This window comes from Mastomys coucha, unplaced genomic scaffold (genome assembly GCF_008632895.1).
Source record: "Mastomys coucha isolate ucsf_1 unplaced genomic scaffold, UCSF_Mcou_1 pScaffold13, whole genome shotgun sequence".
Taxonomy (NCBI): domain Eukaryota; kingdom Metazoa; phylum Chordata; class Mammalia; order Rodentia; family Muridae; genus Mastomys; species Mastomys coucha.
The window spans coordinates 30,892,329-30,908,846 of record NW_022196895.1 but is presented as its reverse complement, the minus strand read 5'-3'; the positions used below and the strand labels follow the sequence as shown (position 1 = coordinate 30,908,846).

At 39.7% G+C, this 16,518-nt stretch overlaps 1 protein-coding gene and 2 non-coding genes across 3 annotated transcripts in view; all 3 read left to right on the top strand.

Annotated features, from left to right (window-relative positions):
- The window catches only part of Hspa9 (heat shock protein family A (Hsp70) member 9), an 18,900-nt gene extending 4,635 nt beyond the window's left edge, over positions 1 to 14,265 (top strand). The window contains exons 5-17 of the mRNA XM_031365345.1: positions 634 to 758; positions 1,644 to 1,717; positions 1,812 to 1,918; positions 3,168 to 3,330; positions 3,768 to 3,860; positions 8,478 to 8,687; positions 9,670 to 9,897; positions 10,800 to 10,904; positions 11,429 to 11,546; positions 12,142 to 12,236; positions 12,613 to 12,705; positions 12,894 to 13,034; positions 13,269 to 14,265. Coding sequence (XP_031221205.1) covers positions 634 to 758; positions 1,644 to 1,717; positions 1,812 to 1,918; positions 3,168 to 3,330; positions 3,768 to 3,860; positions 8,478 to 8,687; positions 9,670 to 9,897; positions 10,800 to 10,904; positions 11,429 to 11,546; positions 12,142 to 12,236; positions 12,613 to 12,705; positions 12,894 to 13,034; positions 13,269 to 13,346 — 1,630 coding nt within the window. The 3' untranslated portion in view covers positions 13,347 to 14,265. The remainder of the gene's footprint in view (positions 1 to 633; positions 759 to 1,643; positions 1,718 to 1,811; positions 1,919 to 3,167; positions 3,331 to 3,767; positions 3,861 to 8,477; positions 8,688 to 9,669; positions 9,898 to 10,799; positions 10,905 to 11,428; positions 11,547 to 12,141; positions 12,237 to 12,612; positions 12,706 to 12,893; positions 13,035 to 13,268) is intronic.
- Positions 9,030 to 9,102, top strand: LOC116087867. Its single transcript, XR_004117658.1, has one exon. It is a non-coding gene; the product is annotated as a small nucleolar RNA SNORD63 (small nucleolar RNA).
- On the top strand, positions 10,469 to 10,538 carry LOC116087868. The gene has a single exon (XR_004117659.1). It is a non-coding gene; the product is annotated as a small nucleolar RNA SNORD63 (small nucleolar RNA).
- Positions 14,266 to 16,518: the final 2,253 nt, after the last annotated feature.

Sequence of the window (16,518 nt, the reverse complement as noted above, 5' to 3'; positions counted from 1 at the left end):
GAATTATTTATTTTGGGCTGGAGAGATGGCTCAGTGGTTAACAGCACTCACTGCCTTCTTCTGAAGGTCCTGAGTTCAAATCCCAGCAATCACGTGGTGGCTCACAACCATCTGTAATGAGATCTGATGTACTCTTCTGGGGTGTCTGAAGACAGCTACAGTGTACTTACCTATAATAAATAGATTTTTTTTTAAAAAAAAATTATTTATTTTAATTATATGAGTACACTGTAGCTGTCTTCAGACACCCCAGAAGAAGGCATTGTATACCACACTACAGATGGTTGTGAACCACCTTGTGGTTGTTGGGAATTGTACTTAGGACCCCTGGAAGAGCAATCAGTGCTCTTAACTGCTGAACCATCTTTCCAGCCCAGGAAACTGCTTTTTTAAACTCTGGGTGTGGACTATGAATTTCACACAAATGGATTCCAGTAGGCCTGGTTAGCTGTAAGTCAGTGTTCAACCATCTTCTTCCTGTACTTGACTTTTTGTGACCAAGTAATACTGTATGAACATTTTCCTAGAGACTACCTGGTCTTTTACAACCTAAAATGCATGTGATACATGATGACCTTGAAGTGGTAAGTTTCACAAGGGTAGTTTTCTCACATAATTCTTTTTGTCTTTAAGTAAGAATGTTCCTTTTAAGATTGTCCGTGCCTCCAATGGTGATGCCTGGGTTGAGGCTCATGGAAAACTCTATTCTCCAAGTCAGATTGGAGCATTTGTGTTGATGAAGATGAAAGAGACTGCAGGTAAGTGGATTTATTTCACATCTAGGAAAATTGGAAGTGCTGTTTGTTTCTCTGCATTAATACTGATTAACTTTATGTTTTGTGAATAATGGGGTCTGAAGCTTTTTGCATAGAAAGTTTAGGAAGGGCAGAACTTTGAGACTCTTCATACTCAATTTGGAGATTGACTTTAATTTCCTAAGGATGCCTGCTGGGTTGTTTGTTTTTTCCTCAGTAGAGTACACTGTAGTATTTTGTGTTAAAAGCCAGAAAGCTACATGTTAAGCTTAAGTCTAAAGGTCACTGGATATTGATAAGTCTTGACTAAAATGTTAAAGGTGATTTGGAACTTCCATCAACATCTCTACTGTTGAGCTGCACAAAAGCACTTCCCAAACCTTCAAACATTTTGTGGGGTGCTGCTCAGCAGCACAGGCTGGCTTGAGCTTCCTGTCCTACAGTTGTAACCGCCTAAGTCCTAACATAGTTAGGATGCTTTGGTTTTGAGACCAAATTTCATACTGTAGGCTGTCTAGGAACTCACTTTGTAGCCAAGACTGGTCTCAAGCTTGTAGTGGTGATGTTCAACCCTCAGCCTTCTGAGTGCCAAGATTGTAGGCATGAACTGCTGTGCCTGCAGGTCTGTCTTTCTAACCCAGGACAGCTTTGAACTCATGCTCCTGCTGCCTCCTGGATGCTAGATTACAAGGTGCTAGATCTAGTACTCACTCTAGTGTCTTTCTTTCTTGGAGTGTTTTTCGCCATGGGTCTCTCCTCATGTTAAACCACAAAGGAGTCTGTTGCTCCACAAGAGGATAAGATGTGGAATATTAGGCTACACTAATAATTTCGTTGCTTTTTTTCCTGACATAGTACCACAATTGAATTTTATTCTTTGTTTCCCAGAAAATTACTTGGGCCACACAGCAAAAAATGCTGTGATCACAGTCCCTGCTTATTTCAATGACTCACAGCGACAGGTAAAATTAATTAGATCTTTTTTTTTTGCTGGGAGTGGGGGTGGGACACCTGAGTTAAAGGATGGAAAGATAGATTTATTTATACTTTCTCTAGGCCACTAAGGATGCTGGCCAGATATCTGGGCTAAATGTGCTTCGAGTGATCAATGAGCCTACAGCTGCTGCTCTGGCTTATGGTCTGGACAAATCTGAAGATAAAGTGTAAGTTGATATATTCTTACCTGATTTACAGGTTTTTTGTGTAATTTTACTACATTTTGTGTGGGACCATGTGTTGTACATTTGTTCCATGGCATGGATATGGAGGTCAGAAGATAAAATGTGAACTGGCTTTTGCCTTTCCCTAAGTTAGATTTTTGGGTTAAGTTTTCAGGTGTGGTGGCGAGTGCCTTCACCTTTAATGGTTCTGGTCTTTTGGTGGGGGGTGTTGAGACAGGACTTCTGTGTAGGCCTGGCTGTCCTGGAACTCACTCTGTAGACCAGCTGGTCTCAAACTCAGAAATCCGCCTGCCCCTGCCTCCCAAGTGCTGGGATTAAAGGGATGCGCCACTTACTGCCCAGCAGTTCTGGTCTTTTGTTAATTAAAAACTTAATCTTATTCCTGACACAGAGATGTCAGACTCCCCTGGGGCTGAAATTACAGGTGGTTGTGAGCTGCCTGATTTAGAGACCTGAAGTAAAACTGATTTGTGCTCTTAGCTGTGGTACTGCAACCCCCCACATTTAAAATGTATTATGTGTGTGGTGGGGCATGTTCACAGCACTGTGTACATGTGGAGGTCAGGAGACAATTTAGAGGAGTCAATTCTCTCCTTCCATGTAATTTTCTGAGATTGATCATGATCAGTCTTGGAACCAAACATCTGCAGAGAAGCCATCTATTTTGACAGCCCTTGTGGTTGTAATTTGTTTTGTTTTAAAGACAGTTTCTTGCTGTAGTTCTGGCTGTCTTGGAACTCCCTTTGTAAACCAGGCTATTCCTAACTCAAAGATTTGCCTGCCTCCCCTCCCCTGGGATAAAGGCATGCACCGCCACCACCAGACTTGTGCTGTAACTGACCTGAACTGTGAGCTTAGAGCATTACCATTTTGCAGGGTGAAAGCATTGTGCTTAGACAAAAAAAAAAAAATTGTACTTTATTTTCTTCAAACTGTATGATCATTAATTCAAGATCATTTTACTGTTCATTTTAGACCCCTGATAATTTTTTTTGTTATATCTTGACAAATACTTTGGAAACCATAGATGGTGTGTTAATAATTTTACTCATTTCTGTATATTACATGCTTATGATATGATATATTAACAGGCATGCTACTTGGGTTTATTAAGTACATTTCACAGTTATTAAATATTCCAGGAAAATATCATGGTTAATAATTAAACTTTGGTATTTTAATTCATTCCTTTGTTTTGCTTCTTGGAATTTATTTATTTATTTCTTTTTAGCATTGCTGTGTATGATTTAGGTGGTGGAACCTTTGACATTTCTATCCTGGAAATTCAGAAAGGCGTGTTTGAGGTGAAGTCTACCAATGGGGATACTTTCTTAGGAGGTGAAGACTTTGACCAAGCTTTGTTACGGCACATTGTCAAGGAGTTCAAGAGGGAGGTTAGTTACCACTGGTTAATATGTGTGGAGGCATTGAGTTGTTGAGAATTTCTTTGTTCACATAGCTTTTTGCTTTGTTAATAGTTTTTCTACTCTAAGGTAACTAACTGCATTTCAGATTCATGGGTAAACAAAACCATTTTAGTTGTATAATCATAGATTGGGAACAAAAGACCAAGTGACCTTGGTTACAGTGTTGGAGAAGGAGTTTTTGAAGCTCTGAAAAACAAGACCTTGAGCTTGGCAGAGTTGGTGGGATTCAGTCTACTGACATGGGTCAGATAACTTATTAATACTTGGTTATTTTGTACATATCTTTAAAGGTGATAATTTGTATTTCTTTATAAAGGATTAGCCCCTTAATAAGCAAACGAAAAATGTGTTCTACATTGCTACTGCAATTCTATATTAATTGTTTCACTAATCCTATTTTGTAGACGGGAGTTGATTTGACCAAAGACAACATGGCACTTCAGAGGGTTCGGGAAGCTGCTGAGAAGGCTAAATGTGAACTCTCCTCATCTGTGCAGGTGAGAGATGGAAAATACAGTACTGAGCATATTTGAATAGTATATTCTAATTTACCTAATGTCAGTGTAGCCTCTTTAGTTTTCTGTTTGCTGAAAACCTTGGGCATGAGCAAAGGAACAACTTGATGATCAGTTCTTTTCATTTTAAGGATTGAAATTTTTATGAATGCTCCATCTCTGAGATCTGAGATTGTTGACCTCAGTTTGAGAGGTGACGCTTCCTTGTCTACCAAGCATAGACTAGAAACAAAAGTCCTGATTAGATGTGGATTGTAGGCTGGCTAGGGTAGAATGCCCAAGGTCTAGTGTTGGGTTCTTCAGTGATAGAAAAGGTTCAGGTTGTTTCTTTGTTTCTAAGCAGGGGGTTATGAGAGCTGTTGGTTCCCTGGTTATTGCCAATTTTGTTGAAACCTGGATGCTGTATACATAATCTACCTCTGAGCTACCCTAGCTTCCAAACTTTCATTATTTGAAAGTAGCTATGAGTAGTTCTGAAGTTGAACATACTCATCATAAGTATTGATGTCATGTCGTTTGTTCCTGCTGAGTGACAGTGTTCAAGGCTGTGGCTTAAGAGTGTGTTGAACTGCTGTGGCTAAAGCTCAAAACTGGATACTTGCAGAGGAAGAAGTTGGTTATTTTTATGTGGCTGTCTTTTTTTTTTTTTTTTTTTTTTTAAGATTTATTTATTATTATTATAAATGAGTATGCTGTAGCTGTCTTCAGATACACCAGAAGAGGGCATCAGATTGAATTATGGGTAGTTGTGAGCCACCATGTGGTTGCTGGGATTTGAACTCATGACCTTTGGAAAAGCAGTTGGTGGTGCTCTTACACGTTGAGCCATCTCATCAGCCTTATGTGGTTGTATCTTATTAAAGGATATTTTGCTTTTTTTCCTAGTATTTAGCACTTTAATAAAGTGTATTAGATCTTTGTACATCTGTGATTGTAAATTTATAAAATGAATCCTTAGAAACATCTCGGTAGATTTACTAGTTTACTGTGGAAAGATGGACATTAGAATATTTATATCAGACCAGATTTTTTTTTAAAGGTTTATTTTATTTATATGAGCACACTTTCACTCTCTTCAGACGCATCAAAAGAGGGCATCAGATCCCATTATAGATGGTTGTGAGCCACCATGTGGTTTCTGGGAATTGAACTCAAGACCCCTGGAAGAGCAGTCAGTACTCCTAACTGCTGAGCCATCTTCTTTCCAGGCCTTGGGTTAGGTATTTTTTGTTTTGTTTTGTTTTGTTTTGTTTTGTTTTTAAGATTGATTTATTCAGCCTGGCAGAGGCAGGCAGATTTCTGAGTTTTCGAGGCCAGCCTGGTCTCCAGAGTGAGTTCCAGGACAGCCAGGGCTACACAGAGAAACCCTATCTCAAAAAACCAAAAAAAAAAAATTTTTTTTTTTATTTATTCATTATTCTATGTAAGTACACTGTAACTGTCTTCAGACACCCCAGAAGAGAGCATCAGATCTCATTACAGATGGTTGTGAGCCTTCATGTGGTTTCTAGGTTTTGAACCTTTGAAAGAGTGGTCAGTGCTCTTAACCACTGAGCCATCTTTCCACACCTCTGGGGTTAAGTTTTTGAGTCAGGGTTTCTCTGTATAACCCTAGCTGCCCGGAACTCTGTAGACTACGTTGACCTCAAACTCAGACCCACTTGCTTTTGCCTCCCAAGTACTGGGATTAAAGGTTTGTGCAACCATCCCTTCTTGAAAGCTCTGTGAATTTGGATTAATAATTTCACTTTTTCTTGTTAACCTACAACTGCAGCTAATGAATGGTACCTTTCTCTTACACTTGTGAGGTTTACCAGATGAATATATACCTTCCTAAGAAAACTAGTAAATAGTGAGGACTATGCATTAAATAGTAACTTAAAGGAAAAGGGGATGACTTATATCTGTAATCCTAGCACCCTAAAGGCTGAAGCAGTTTTAAAGGAACCCGACAGCTAGGTGTGCTTGTTCACAGGAAGATGAGAGTTTAAGGTTAGCCTTGCCTAATTAGTGAGACCCTTGGTGTGTGACAGGGTTCTGAAGCTGAAAAAAACACCTGACATACAGCATGTTAAGGACAGGTAGTTTGAGGTGGCAGGGAAGAGATGACTTGTTGAAGGTAGTTGCTATTCCTCCCAACCCCCTTTTGGTTCCCAGCACCTGCTTGTAACACCAGTTCAGGGGAGCTGACACCTTCTTGCTTCTGTAGACACCAGTATTTATTATGCAGTACATACACATCTACATATGTTTAGGTGTAACACACACTTGTTAAAAGAGTTTTGGAGAAAATTCAGTAGGGCAGATTGTATAAGCCTCTGGGGTAAAGAAAGACCTTGGGAAGGGTTGGAAAAGCTGAGTACAGATTGAGGAGATGGTAAACCTACACACAGATGTGGATCATTAAGTACAGACCCCAGAAGATTTACTAAACATGGTCAAAACATGTGAAAAGTTGGAATAGAATGGAAAATGTTTCTTAAGGAGTCTTGGAGAGTTAAGTGGTAGAGTTTAAAGTGGGGAAAGGAAGGTAGAACTTTGTCATAGAATGGCTTTGTCTTAAAAGTTAGTAGTCCTGGCCAGGCAATGGTAGCACACGCCTTTAATCCCAGTACTTGGAGAGGCAGGTGGATTTCTGAGTTCAAGGCCAGCCAGGGATACACAGAAAAACCCTGTCTAAAAAAAAAAAAAAAAAAAAGTTAGTAGTCCCATCCCAGGTGTAGTGCCACTTAGAAGGCAGAGGCAGGTGGATCTCTTGAAGTCCAGGGTCATCCTGCTATATGTAGTTCCAGGACCCCCAGAGCAACAAAGACAGTTGTTAATCCTAAAAAGTCCTCAGTATTTATATATGGCTAGTGATTGTTGAATTGAATGAGACTATTCCTGTTGACAAAATGGCCAGACAGTATTGATGTTATTTTCTGGTTTGTCATTGAAGCTTCCAGAGAAATTGTCATTATTCTTTCAAGCAATATACATTACCCTTATATAGACAGTGTATTGACTATGAAGTACTTAACTGTCTAAGGTAGTTTGTCCGGAAGAAACGTTTTTCTCAGGTTGTATATCCTATTAGCCTTTGATAGAAGCGTAAAGCAATTTTGGGGTTGGGGGAATCTGGATGTGTACTTCTCAGACAACGTTAATAGCAAATTCTTTGAATTTCGTTAGTCTAATTTTTTTAACTTTTTCTAGGTACATACACATGAACATGTACTTATTTGCTATGAAACAGATTGAGTGATGAGATTAGATAATGTGCTATATACTCTTCAGTATATACTAATCATCCATAATGTATTTTCATACAGTATATACCATATCAAGTCTAAATATTCTTGATTGCACATTATATAGCCCCAAGCTATGGGATTTAAGATTAGATATTAGGTATTTTTAAAAGATAGATAGATAGATACATACATACATACCAGTTCTCTGGGGATGTGATGGCGATACTGGTCGGGTGTCTTGAGTCAGGGTCTCTTGCAGATCTAGTCTTGAACTCAATATAGCTGGAGACAATTGCATGTCTGATCTGCCTGCCTTCAACTCCTGAGAGCTCAGGTTACAGGCAGTGCCAGCACATCCAGTGTATACTGATCCTGCTTTTTTCTGGTAAGAGATCTTGTAACACTCAAATTTCCTGAAACTTAGCCTGGATATGTTAAGAAGTTGATTAAGACATTTTTCTTTATATACATGTAATTTCTTTCCTTTTTTATGATTTTATGTATGTAGAGAGAATGGAAGGTAATTGAGGAATGGAAAGGTAGAAGAGAAATATCAGAATCCATGGAACTGCAGGTAGTCCTTAGCTAGGTGCTGGATATTGAACTCTGGTTCTCTGCAAGAACAGCAAGCCCTCCTAACTACTGAGCCCTCTTTTTAGCCCAGACGTGAGATATTTTTAAATTTGATGTGAAAGACAACCCCACAGTATGGTTCTTTTGTTGTTTTTGTTTGTTTTTCAAGGCTGAGTTTCTCTGTAGTCTTGGCTGGCCTCAAAACTCTCCACCTGCCTCTGCCTTGCTGGAATTAAAGGCATGTGCCACCACTGCCCAGTCATAGTATGTTGTTGGGTTTTTTTTCTTTTTTCTTTTTTCTTTTTTTTTTTAAGGCGTGCACCACCATTGCCCAGCCTAGCACAGCCATTTCTTTTTTTTCTTTTTCTTTTTTTTTTTTTCCCCGAGACGGGGTTTCTCTGTGTGGTCTTGGCTGTTCTGGAACTCACTCTGTAGGCCAGGCTGGCCTCGAACTCAGAAATCTGCCTGCCTCAGCCTCCAAAGTGCTGGGATTAAAGGCATGCGCCACCACCTCCCGGCTCATAGTATGGTTCTTAAAGTTCTTTTCTGCCGCTATATATTTGTCAAATGTCAATTTTTTTAGCTTGTCTGCTCCACTCTTTATTGTTAATACGTGTAGACTCCATTAAAATAGATTCTTTAGTGTTTTTACTTAGGAATCATTGCCTTTGGTAGCTATTTATTTAGTATGGCCTACCCTATGTACTTTTCAAGTCCATGGTTATGGTCTTAACTTTGGATGGAGTATCAAAGTACCAACTAGGCTCCCTACTGACGTGTAGTATCTGTACAGACCGACATCAACTTGCCGTACCTTACAATGGATGCTTCTGGACCAAAGCATTTGAATATGAAGCTGACACGAGCTCAGTTTGAAGGCATTGTCACAGATCTAATCAAGAGAACTATTGCTCCGTGTCAGAAAGCTATGCAGGATGCAGAAGTCAGCAAGAGTGACATAGGAGAAGTGATTCTGGTTGGTGGCATGACAAGGATGCCCAAGGTATGGACTCAAGATATTCCTCATAGAGGAGAAAAATAGAAAATGCATTCTTGAAACAAATGATCCATTCTAGTATTGTTCTTAAAAGGGTGGTGAGATAAGACTTACCAAAAAGTGCTTTTAGTTGCCTGTGACGGCTCATGCAGGAGAGTGGCCTTCAGTTCTAGATAAGATGCAGCTATAGAATTATGCCTTGCATACACATTTAAACCCAGCTTGTTAAAGATAATGTTGTTAAGCCTTGATAGTAGTGAGTCCCTGGGGATGTCTTAGATATAACTTCCCAGTAGTATTTGGTGGGGTGGGGGTAGGGGGCTACTTGAATTTCTTCAACAAAGATTTGTGCAATGATGCATTTTATTAATCAACACATCATTCTGAAAACAGATGTGTAGAGAAATAATAACTGAGCACAGACTTGTTGAAAATGCAGTTGGGTTTTGGTAGCTAGATAGAATTATCTTAGACCCAAGTTAATGATGCATTTATTTTGGTAGTGGTTTATTCTGTTTCTGTTTGAAACACCTGGATGTTGGAAAAACAGCCTAAAATAAATTTAGACCCTAGGATCCTGGTTTATAAGGATACATTAATGTTAACAAATTCTCCTAAGATGTGGTGCGCTTTTGTTACCTCTAATACATAGGCTCAGAAACCATCCCTCATCAGCTGCAGAATTGATACTACTACTTCCTTCGATTGGTTGATTGTGTAGAATATGAAAACTGTATTTTATAATCCTTTACCATGTGCCTTCTGTTTGAAACAACATCCTCTGGGAAGCTAGATAATTGAAATAAATTCTTCTCTCATTTAAGTGGACAGTGAATGAGATAGATGTTCTGAAGTTGTTAAACACAAGAAGTTGCAATCTTGGATTTGAATCTATCTGACTTGCTGTCTGGCAGGCATATTGTGTTCTGTTTCACTCCAGCAGTTGCCCTGGGTGTTGACTAACAGTTTCTTTCTCCCGGTTGCTTAGGTTCAGCAGACTGTGCAAGATCTTTTTGGCAGAGCCCCGAGTAAAGCTGTTAATCCTGATGAGGCTGTAGCCATCGGAGCTGCCATTCAGGGAGGTGTGTTGGCTGGCGATGTTACAGATGTGCTGCTCCTGGATGTCACTCCCCTATCTCTGGGTATTGAGACACTGGGAGGTGTCTTTACCAAACTTATTAATAGGAACACCACTATTCCAACTAAAAAGAGCCAGGTAAGAGTCATTCTTTCTTCCTGCCTATTAACAGTTTAAGTTCTACAAGTGATACACTTCCAGTCACCTTACGAACTTTTTCTTTAAAACTTTGTTTTTAAGTCCATACTAGCTGGTCTGGGTGTTGAGACTGTATTTTGTTTTTTCCTCCCCTTTTTTGCAGTTCCTGGAAAAGTTGTTAGACCTCAATTAGCAGTGGTGATTATGGGAAAGATAATGCAATTTCCTAAAAAGGCTGTTGTCATTTGTTACCAAAATCCCTGTAGTCTTCTGTTATCAAAAGCAAAGAAAGAAAAGACTGCTTAGGGACATGGGAGTGGGTTGGATTTCTAGGTGAATGATGGGCTGCATTGTGCACCACCAAGTAGGGATATATGCGTATGGCATGGTCTTAGATGAAGAATTACTTCTTGTGGCTGTTAGAGTATCCCAGGACTTGGGATATTGAGGCATGAAAATTCAGAGTTCTAGAACTGCCTTGGACCATGTAGCATGAACATGTCTCCAATATTATTTATTTCCAGACTAATTTAGTTGTCAATTTTTCTTGAGTGCTCTAGTTCTGGTGTTTGTGCAATGATGTATTTGTCAACACATCATTCTGAAGGAAAGTATGTGGTGATTTCTTATTACTGAGCACATGGTACAATGCCCATCTCTGATCTTATTTCCCTGGACTGACAAACCAGTATTTAAGAACTTGTTTTGATGTAAGACTTAAAGCCTCACCTTGTACAACATGACTTGCTTAATTAGCTGAAGCAGTAGCTCTTGTGTGTCTTTTTAAACTAAGCCTTTCTTTTGAGAGTCTTATACATGAGGAATTACCCAGTATCTGAATAAATTTCTCTCGTTAGCCTTTTCTCTAGTAGGTGTAGTTAAATCAGTTCCTTTTTCCCTAGGTGTTTTCTACTGCTGCTGATGGACAAACTCAAGTAGAGATTAAAGTGTGTCAGGGGGAACGAGAGATGGCTGGAGACAACAAACTTCTAGGACAGTTCACTTTGGTAACTATTTTGAGTCTGAATATCATGCTTTTTGGGCCTATAGATTGCATAGGTGACAGTATTTTAATCTCTCCAAACTGTGGACATATAGGCATATTGTGTTATTTTTGAAAAGTTGGTTTTGTAGGTGAATTTATGAAACCCATGATTTTAGTTTTTACCTAAAAGTGCTTTGTGTTTTCAGAATTTGAAAATTTTAGAAGCCTGGGAAATGTTCAGACTCAGAAGCAATGCTAACTCAGAAGTTAGTTTTATCTTGAGTACTCATTTCAAAAACACTTTAATGGCTACTGTTTCTGGTCAGCATTGCTACAGTAGAGAAATTTGCTATAAACTCTGGGCACACATTGTGGTTATTAACTCCTTGAAGCCCAGTGATTTCAGAAAGGACTAAAGCTACCAACATCACTTATAATCTCAAGTTTTGAACATTCAGTGAAGATAACCACTTGTTTTCAGAAGCAAGTGGCTAGTTGGCCTGTTTGGAAATGAGGTTACATGGGCCTCTCTGGGATGTATTTTAGATTGGAATTCCCCCAGCACCTCGTGGAGTGCCTCAGATTGAAGTTACATTTGATATTGATGCCAATGGGATTGTGCATGTTTCTGCAAAAGATAAAGGGACAGGACGTGAGCAACAGAGTAAGTAATCAGACTGTGTGGATGATCTCTCCAGTAACAACCCGGTCCCCCATTTTTGTTTTTGTTCTTTTAAAGATATCTGCATCTCTTAAATGTATACTTATTGCATTTCTGGATGGTGTTTTTTTTTTTTTCTTTTTTCTTTTTTTTTTTCCGGGGTTTGGGGCGTTATTGTTTTGAGACTTTATTTCCCTGGATGTCCTAGAAATTGCTGGGTAGGCAAGCCTGGCCTTAAACTCTGAGATGTGATTGCTTCTTCCTTCTAAATGGTGGGATAGATGTCTGGATTTTTATAGGTATAACAACATTAGGAGGGGGTAAAAAGGCAAGCCTGACCTTGTGGGTTTTTGAAGTGTCAATTTCTTGGAAGATCACTCGAACTTTTTAAACAATTTACAAGGCGATGAGTATTCATAATTTGAATGATTCAGATTAATTACTATATAAATAGTGGTTGTCTGTTGCTATGACTAGCCTTGAACTTGGATCTGCCTGCTTTCTCAATGCTGCAATCAAAGGTGTGTAGCACTATGTCTAGTGTAGTAGTTTCTCAATGCAATAAGAGAACTAAAGAGGTATCTTTTTTTAACTACAGTTGTAATCCAGTCTTCTGGTGGATTAAGCAAAGATGATATTGAAAATATGGTTAAAAATGCAGAGAAGTATGCTGAGGAAGACCGGAGAAAGAAGGTGATTACTTTTGCTGAACTTGTTAAAACTGACAATAGGGTTTGGGCAGGTTACAGAGTCCAGTTTCTCACCTCTCATCTCCTAACGTCTTTGTTTAATGTGAGATAACACCATGTAGTCAGGATGTTTGAGACAACCCTCCCATATTTCAGCCTCCCTAGTACCTGGGATCAAGGACACGTACTAGGTTTGGAATGATCTCTTTAGTCTTCCACTGTTAAAATTTCCATGTTACAAAAGCCAGCTCAACTCTCTCTGAGACATGCCAAGTACTTCAGCTAATAAACTGTGTGGCGGGTAACCTCTCTTATTATAGAGTTAATGAAACTTTGGTTGATTGGAAAGTTTTTTATGTTCAACTAATAATTTTTCTAAGGAACGTGTTGAAGCAGTTAATATGGCTGAAGGAATTATTCATGACACAGAAACCAAGATGGAAGAATTCAAGGACCAGTTGCCTGCTGATGAGGTAACAACTCACTGGTTCTTTGAAGCTCATTTTTCTTTGGGTTTGATAGGGATTCAGTTTCTTAAAAATATGAATAAGGGTTGGAGGTGGGGAGGCAAAAACTTTAGAAATCTGAACAGTAAATTACATGTAATGTGACAAGAGACCTAGATTAAAAAGAGGATTTGTGTGTGTTTTGCCTTTTCCAGTGCAACAAGCTAAAGGAAGAGATTTCCAAAATGAGAGAGCTCCTTGCTCGAAAGGACAGTGAAACAGGAGAAAACATTAGGCAGGCAGCATCTTCCCTTCAGCAGGCATCATTGAAACTCTTCGAAATGGCATATAAAAAGGTACAAGGGCTAGAGGGGTAATTCAGACCTAATTACCACAGTTCCCTCTATACCATTTATAGACTTGAGAATACTGTAGAATGCCACAGGGAAAGATGGGGAATACCATTGCTGTACAAGGGAGGAGGGGGAATCAGTACAGGATGGGGTCTGTATGAGTGAAACCTGTTGAACAGAGAGCAAACATGTGGTTAACTGTGATATCTTAGTGATTCTCAAGTATTTTCTCAACAGATGGCATCTGAACGGGAAGGTTCTGGAAGTTCTGGCACTGGGGAACAGAAGGAAAATCAGAAGGAAGAGAAACAGTAATAGTGGCAGTGCGTTGTGGAACCAGAAGGACGACATACTATGAAGCTTGGGAGTACAGAGACTTCCCGAGCAGAAAAGGGGCAGACTTCCGTCTTTTTACTGTATTTTTGCAGTATTCTATATATAATTTCCTTAATATATAAATTTAGTGACAATTGCTAACTCGTTTAATGGGTAATAAAGTCAGCAATAGCAGGTTCATACTGTTCTGTCACTAGCCTGTTATTCTCAGCCGCATGTAAAGGGGTGGGATGGGGATGTGTACCAATCATTAAGGTAAATTTGGTTTGTGCTGAAAAGGCTGTGATTTCAAGGTGGGAAGCCCATTTCACATGCAGTGGAAGTACTCTGTCATGGACCTTGAATTGAGATCACTATGCAGATGCTTGTTGGCCAAGAGCACTACTATAAAGAATGACCTCTGTGTACATTTGCTCCTTCAACTGATGCCTTGCAAGACTAAGCTACCTGTGCCGTGGTCTATAGGTGCAGAGGCTAGCTCAATGGATATCAGCTGTGTTAGCCATAGCTTAAAGTGATATATGAGAGTAATATAAGCCTCTCATGGGCCTAAGGCATACTTTCTCTAGCTACCCTCTTGGTTGGCCAATGTCTGGCATCTATATTCTTGATGATTATTCCTTTTTCATCCATTCTAAATTTTTTTTTTTAAATAAAATTCTGAAATCCTCTTGATCTCCTTTGTGAATGGTGATAGCTCAAGGAATATGACTGTACTACAAGTTTGTAGGCAGAAGTAAAGATCAACACTGGCTAAAAGGTTGAACAAATTAAACATGGGGAGGGACTAATAAAATGTTGACATGTATGCTGGAAGCCCACTCAGGAAGCAATTTGAAGCCAGGCAGGGCTGTACAATGAGGGACCCTGCCTTAATAAAAGTACTGGCGTAAACAAATCCAGTCGTTGTAGTCTTCTATCTAGAAAAAATTAGTATTAATAAGTCTTAATGTCTGATCTCAGTGACTCAGAACAGTTGCCCTGAGTTTTTGGGGTTTTTTTTTGTTTTTGTTTTGGCCTTTTGGTGTTATCTCCACTATCTTTCAGAGAAAGACTATTTTGTATAGTTCTTAATTTGGGGGGGGGGTCTGGTTATGTGCACATATCTCCTGGAGCTATAGTTATAGGCAGCTGTGAGTCCTGGTGGTGGCACTTCACAAGAGCCATCTCTCTACCTAAATCCCTTTATTTTTTGAGACAGGGTTACACTGTATAGAATGGTTAAAGTAATTTTTTCACGTGGAAAGGAAGGTTCCAACAACCAATGGTGTTTCGGTCCTCAGATAAAGCAACAAATCTCAGTTTTCATGGTCTGCTTTGACCCTAGGTTGCTGAATTACTTGTACCCATGTTGGAAAGCAAAGTATTATAAGGATTTCTCCTTCTGATTTTTAAGTACTTGGTTTAGACCCCTTCCATAGTGCTCCCATCCACCTTATGGCAAAATAAATACACTAAAACACAGATGTTCAAACCAAACCTTTTAAAAATGTTAGCAAAGCACAGACAGATTCGTGTACTTTTGCTATCACTTGGGATTGTCCTAAATTTTCAATTCCTGGGGATCAGGTACCCTTTGCTTACCTTACACCACAAATGCATGTAGTATGCTTAAATACATGGGAGGCAAAACACTCATGCTACATTATAGAAATTAAGCCAAATGTGCTAGTGGGTGCAACTTTTATCAAACACAGAAACACCAGATTTTTATTTTTAAGATTTATTATATCAAAATACACTGTAGCTGTCTACAGACACGCCAAAAGAGGGCATCAGGTCTCATTACAGATGGTTGTGAGCCACCATATGGTTGCTAGCATTTGAACTCAAGTAATTGCTGAGCCATCTCTCCAGCCCCACCTCACATTTTATAGGGTAGTTTTTGTTTTTGACAGACTTCCTGTGTAGCCCAGGCTGGCCTCAAACTTAATCCTTGAACTTGGCCAGCCTGGTCTATGAAGTGGGTTTCAGGACAGCCAGGACTATACAGAGAAACCCTGTCTTGGAAAACAAAAACAAAAACAAAACAATCCTTGAACTTGACTGCTAGGGTTATAAGCATGTATCACTACACCTGGCTGAATTTATTTAGTTTTTCACCATTGGTGATGGAACCTAGAGCTTCAAACCACTGGGAGTAATCTGCCAGCACATGAAGATATTTTGTTTTGCCGGGCGGATGCCTTTAATCCCAGCACTTGGGAGGCAGAGACAGGTGGATTTCTGACTGAGGCCAGCCTGGTTTACAGAGTGAGTTCCAGGACAGCCAGGGCTACACAGAGAAACCCTGTCTCAAACACGGCCCCTCTCAACAAAAAAAGAAAAAAAAAAAAAGAAATCCTTGCAAAATCGACTTTAGCCAGTCCTTAGGCACTGAATGTAAAGCTAGATACTAATAATTTTACTGGGTATTGAGGAATAGCCCTACACACAATTAGCACACACTGTCACCCAACTAAGGCCCCAGCCTTTTCATTGTTTATTGTTTTTAAATTAATGATTTTTTTTAAAGATTTATTTTATGTGTATGAATGCACTGTAGCTGTACAGATGTACTGCTTGCTCCAGCCCCACCCACACTGTAGCTGTCTTCAGACACACCAGAAGAGGGTGTCAGATCTCATCATGGATGGTTGTGAACCACCATGTGGTTGCTGGGATCCAAACTCAAGACCTTCAGAAGAGCAGTCAGTGTTCTTACCCACTGAGCCATTTCGCCAGCCCATGATTTAATTTTTTATGTGTTGATTTGCCTGCATGTATCTATGTGCAGAAATAAAGCCAACATTTGGCTGCTTGGGTCAAACCCACATTCTTCTGGAGGAGCAACCACTGCAAATACTCTTAGTTGCTGAACCATCTGTCAGTTCCCCCCATGCCCAACCCCTTACAAGAGTTTCTCTGTGTAGCCCTCTGTCCTAGGATCTCTAAAGCAGGCTAGCATTGAACTCCGAGACCTGCCTGCCTCTGCCTCCAAAGTGGTGGAATTAAGGGTGTTCACCACTACAACCAGTCCCCGCAACTCCATCCCCACTCCATTTTAAAAAATTATTCATTTGAGGCAGGGTCTTACATAACCTAGCAGCTTGGGCAGCCCTTGAACTCAATTTCCTCCTGCCTCAATTTTTAAAATAGGGATGTTAGGCCT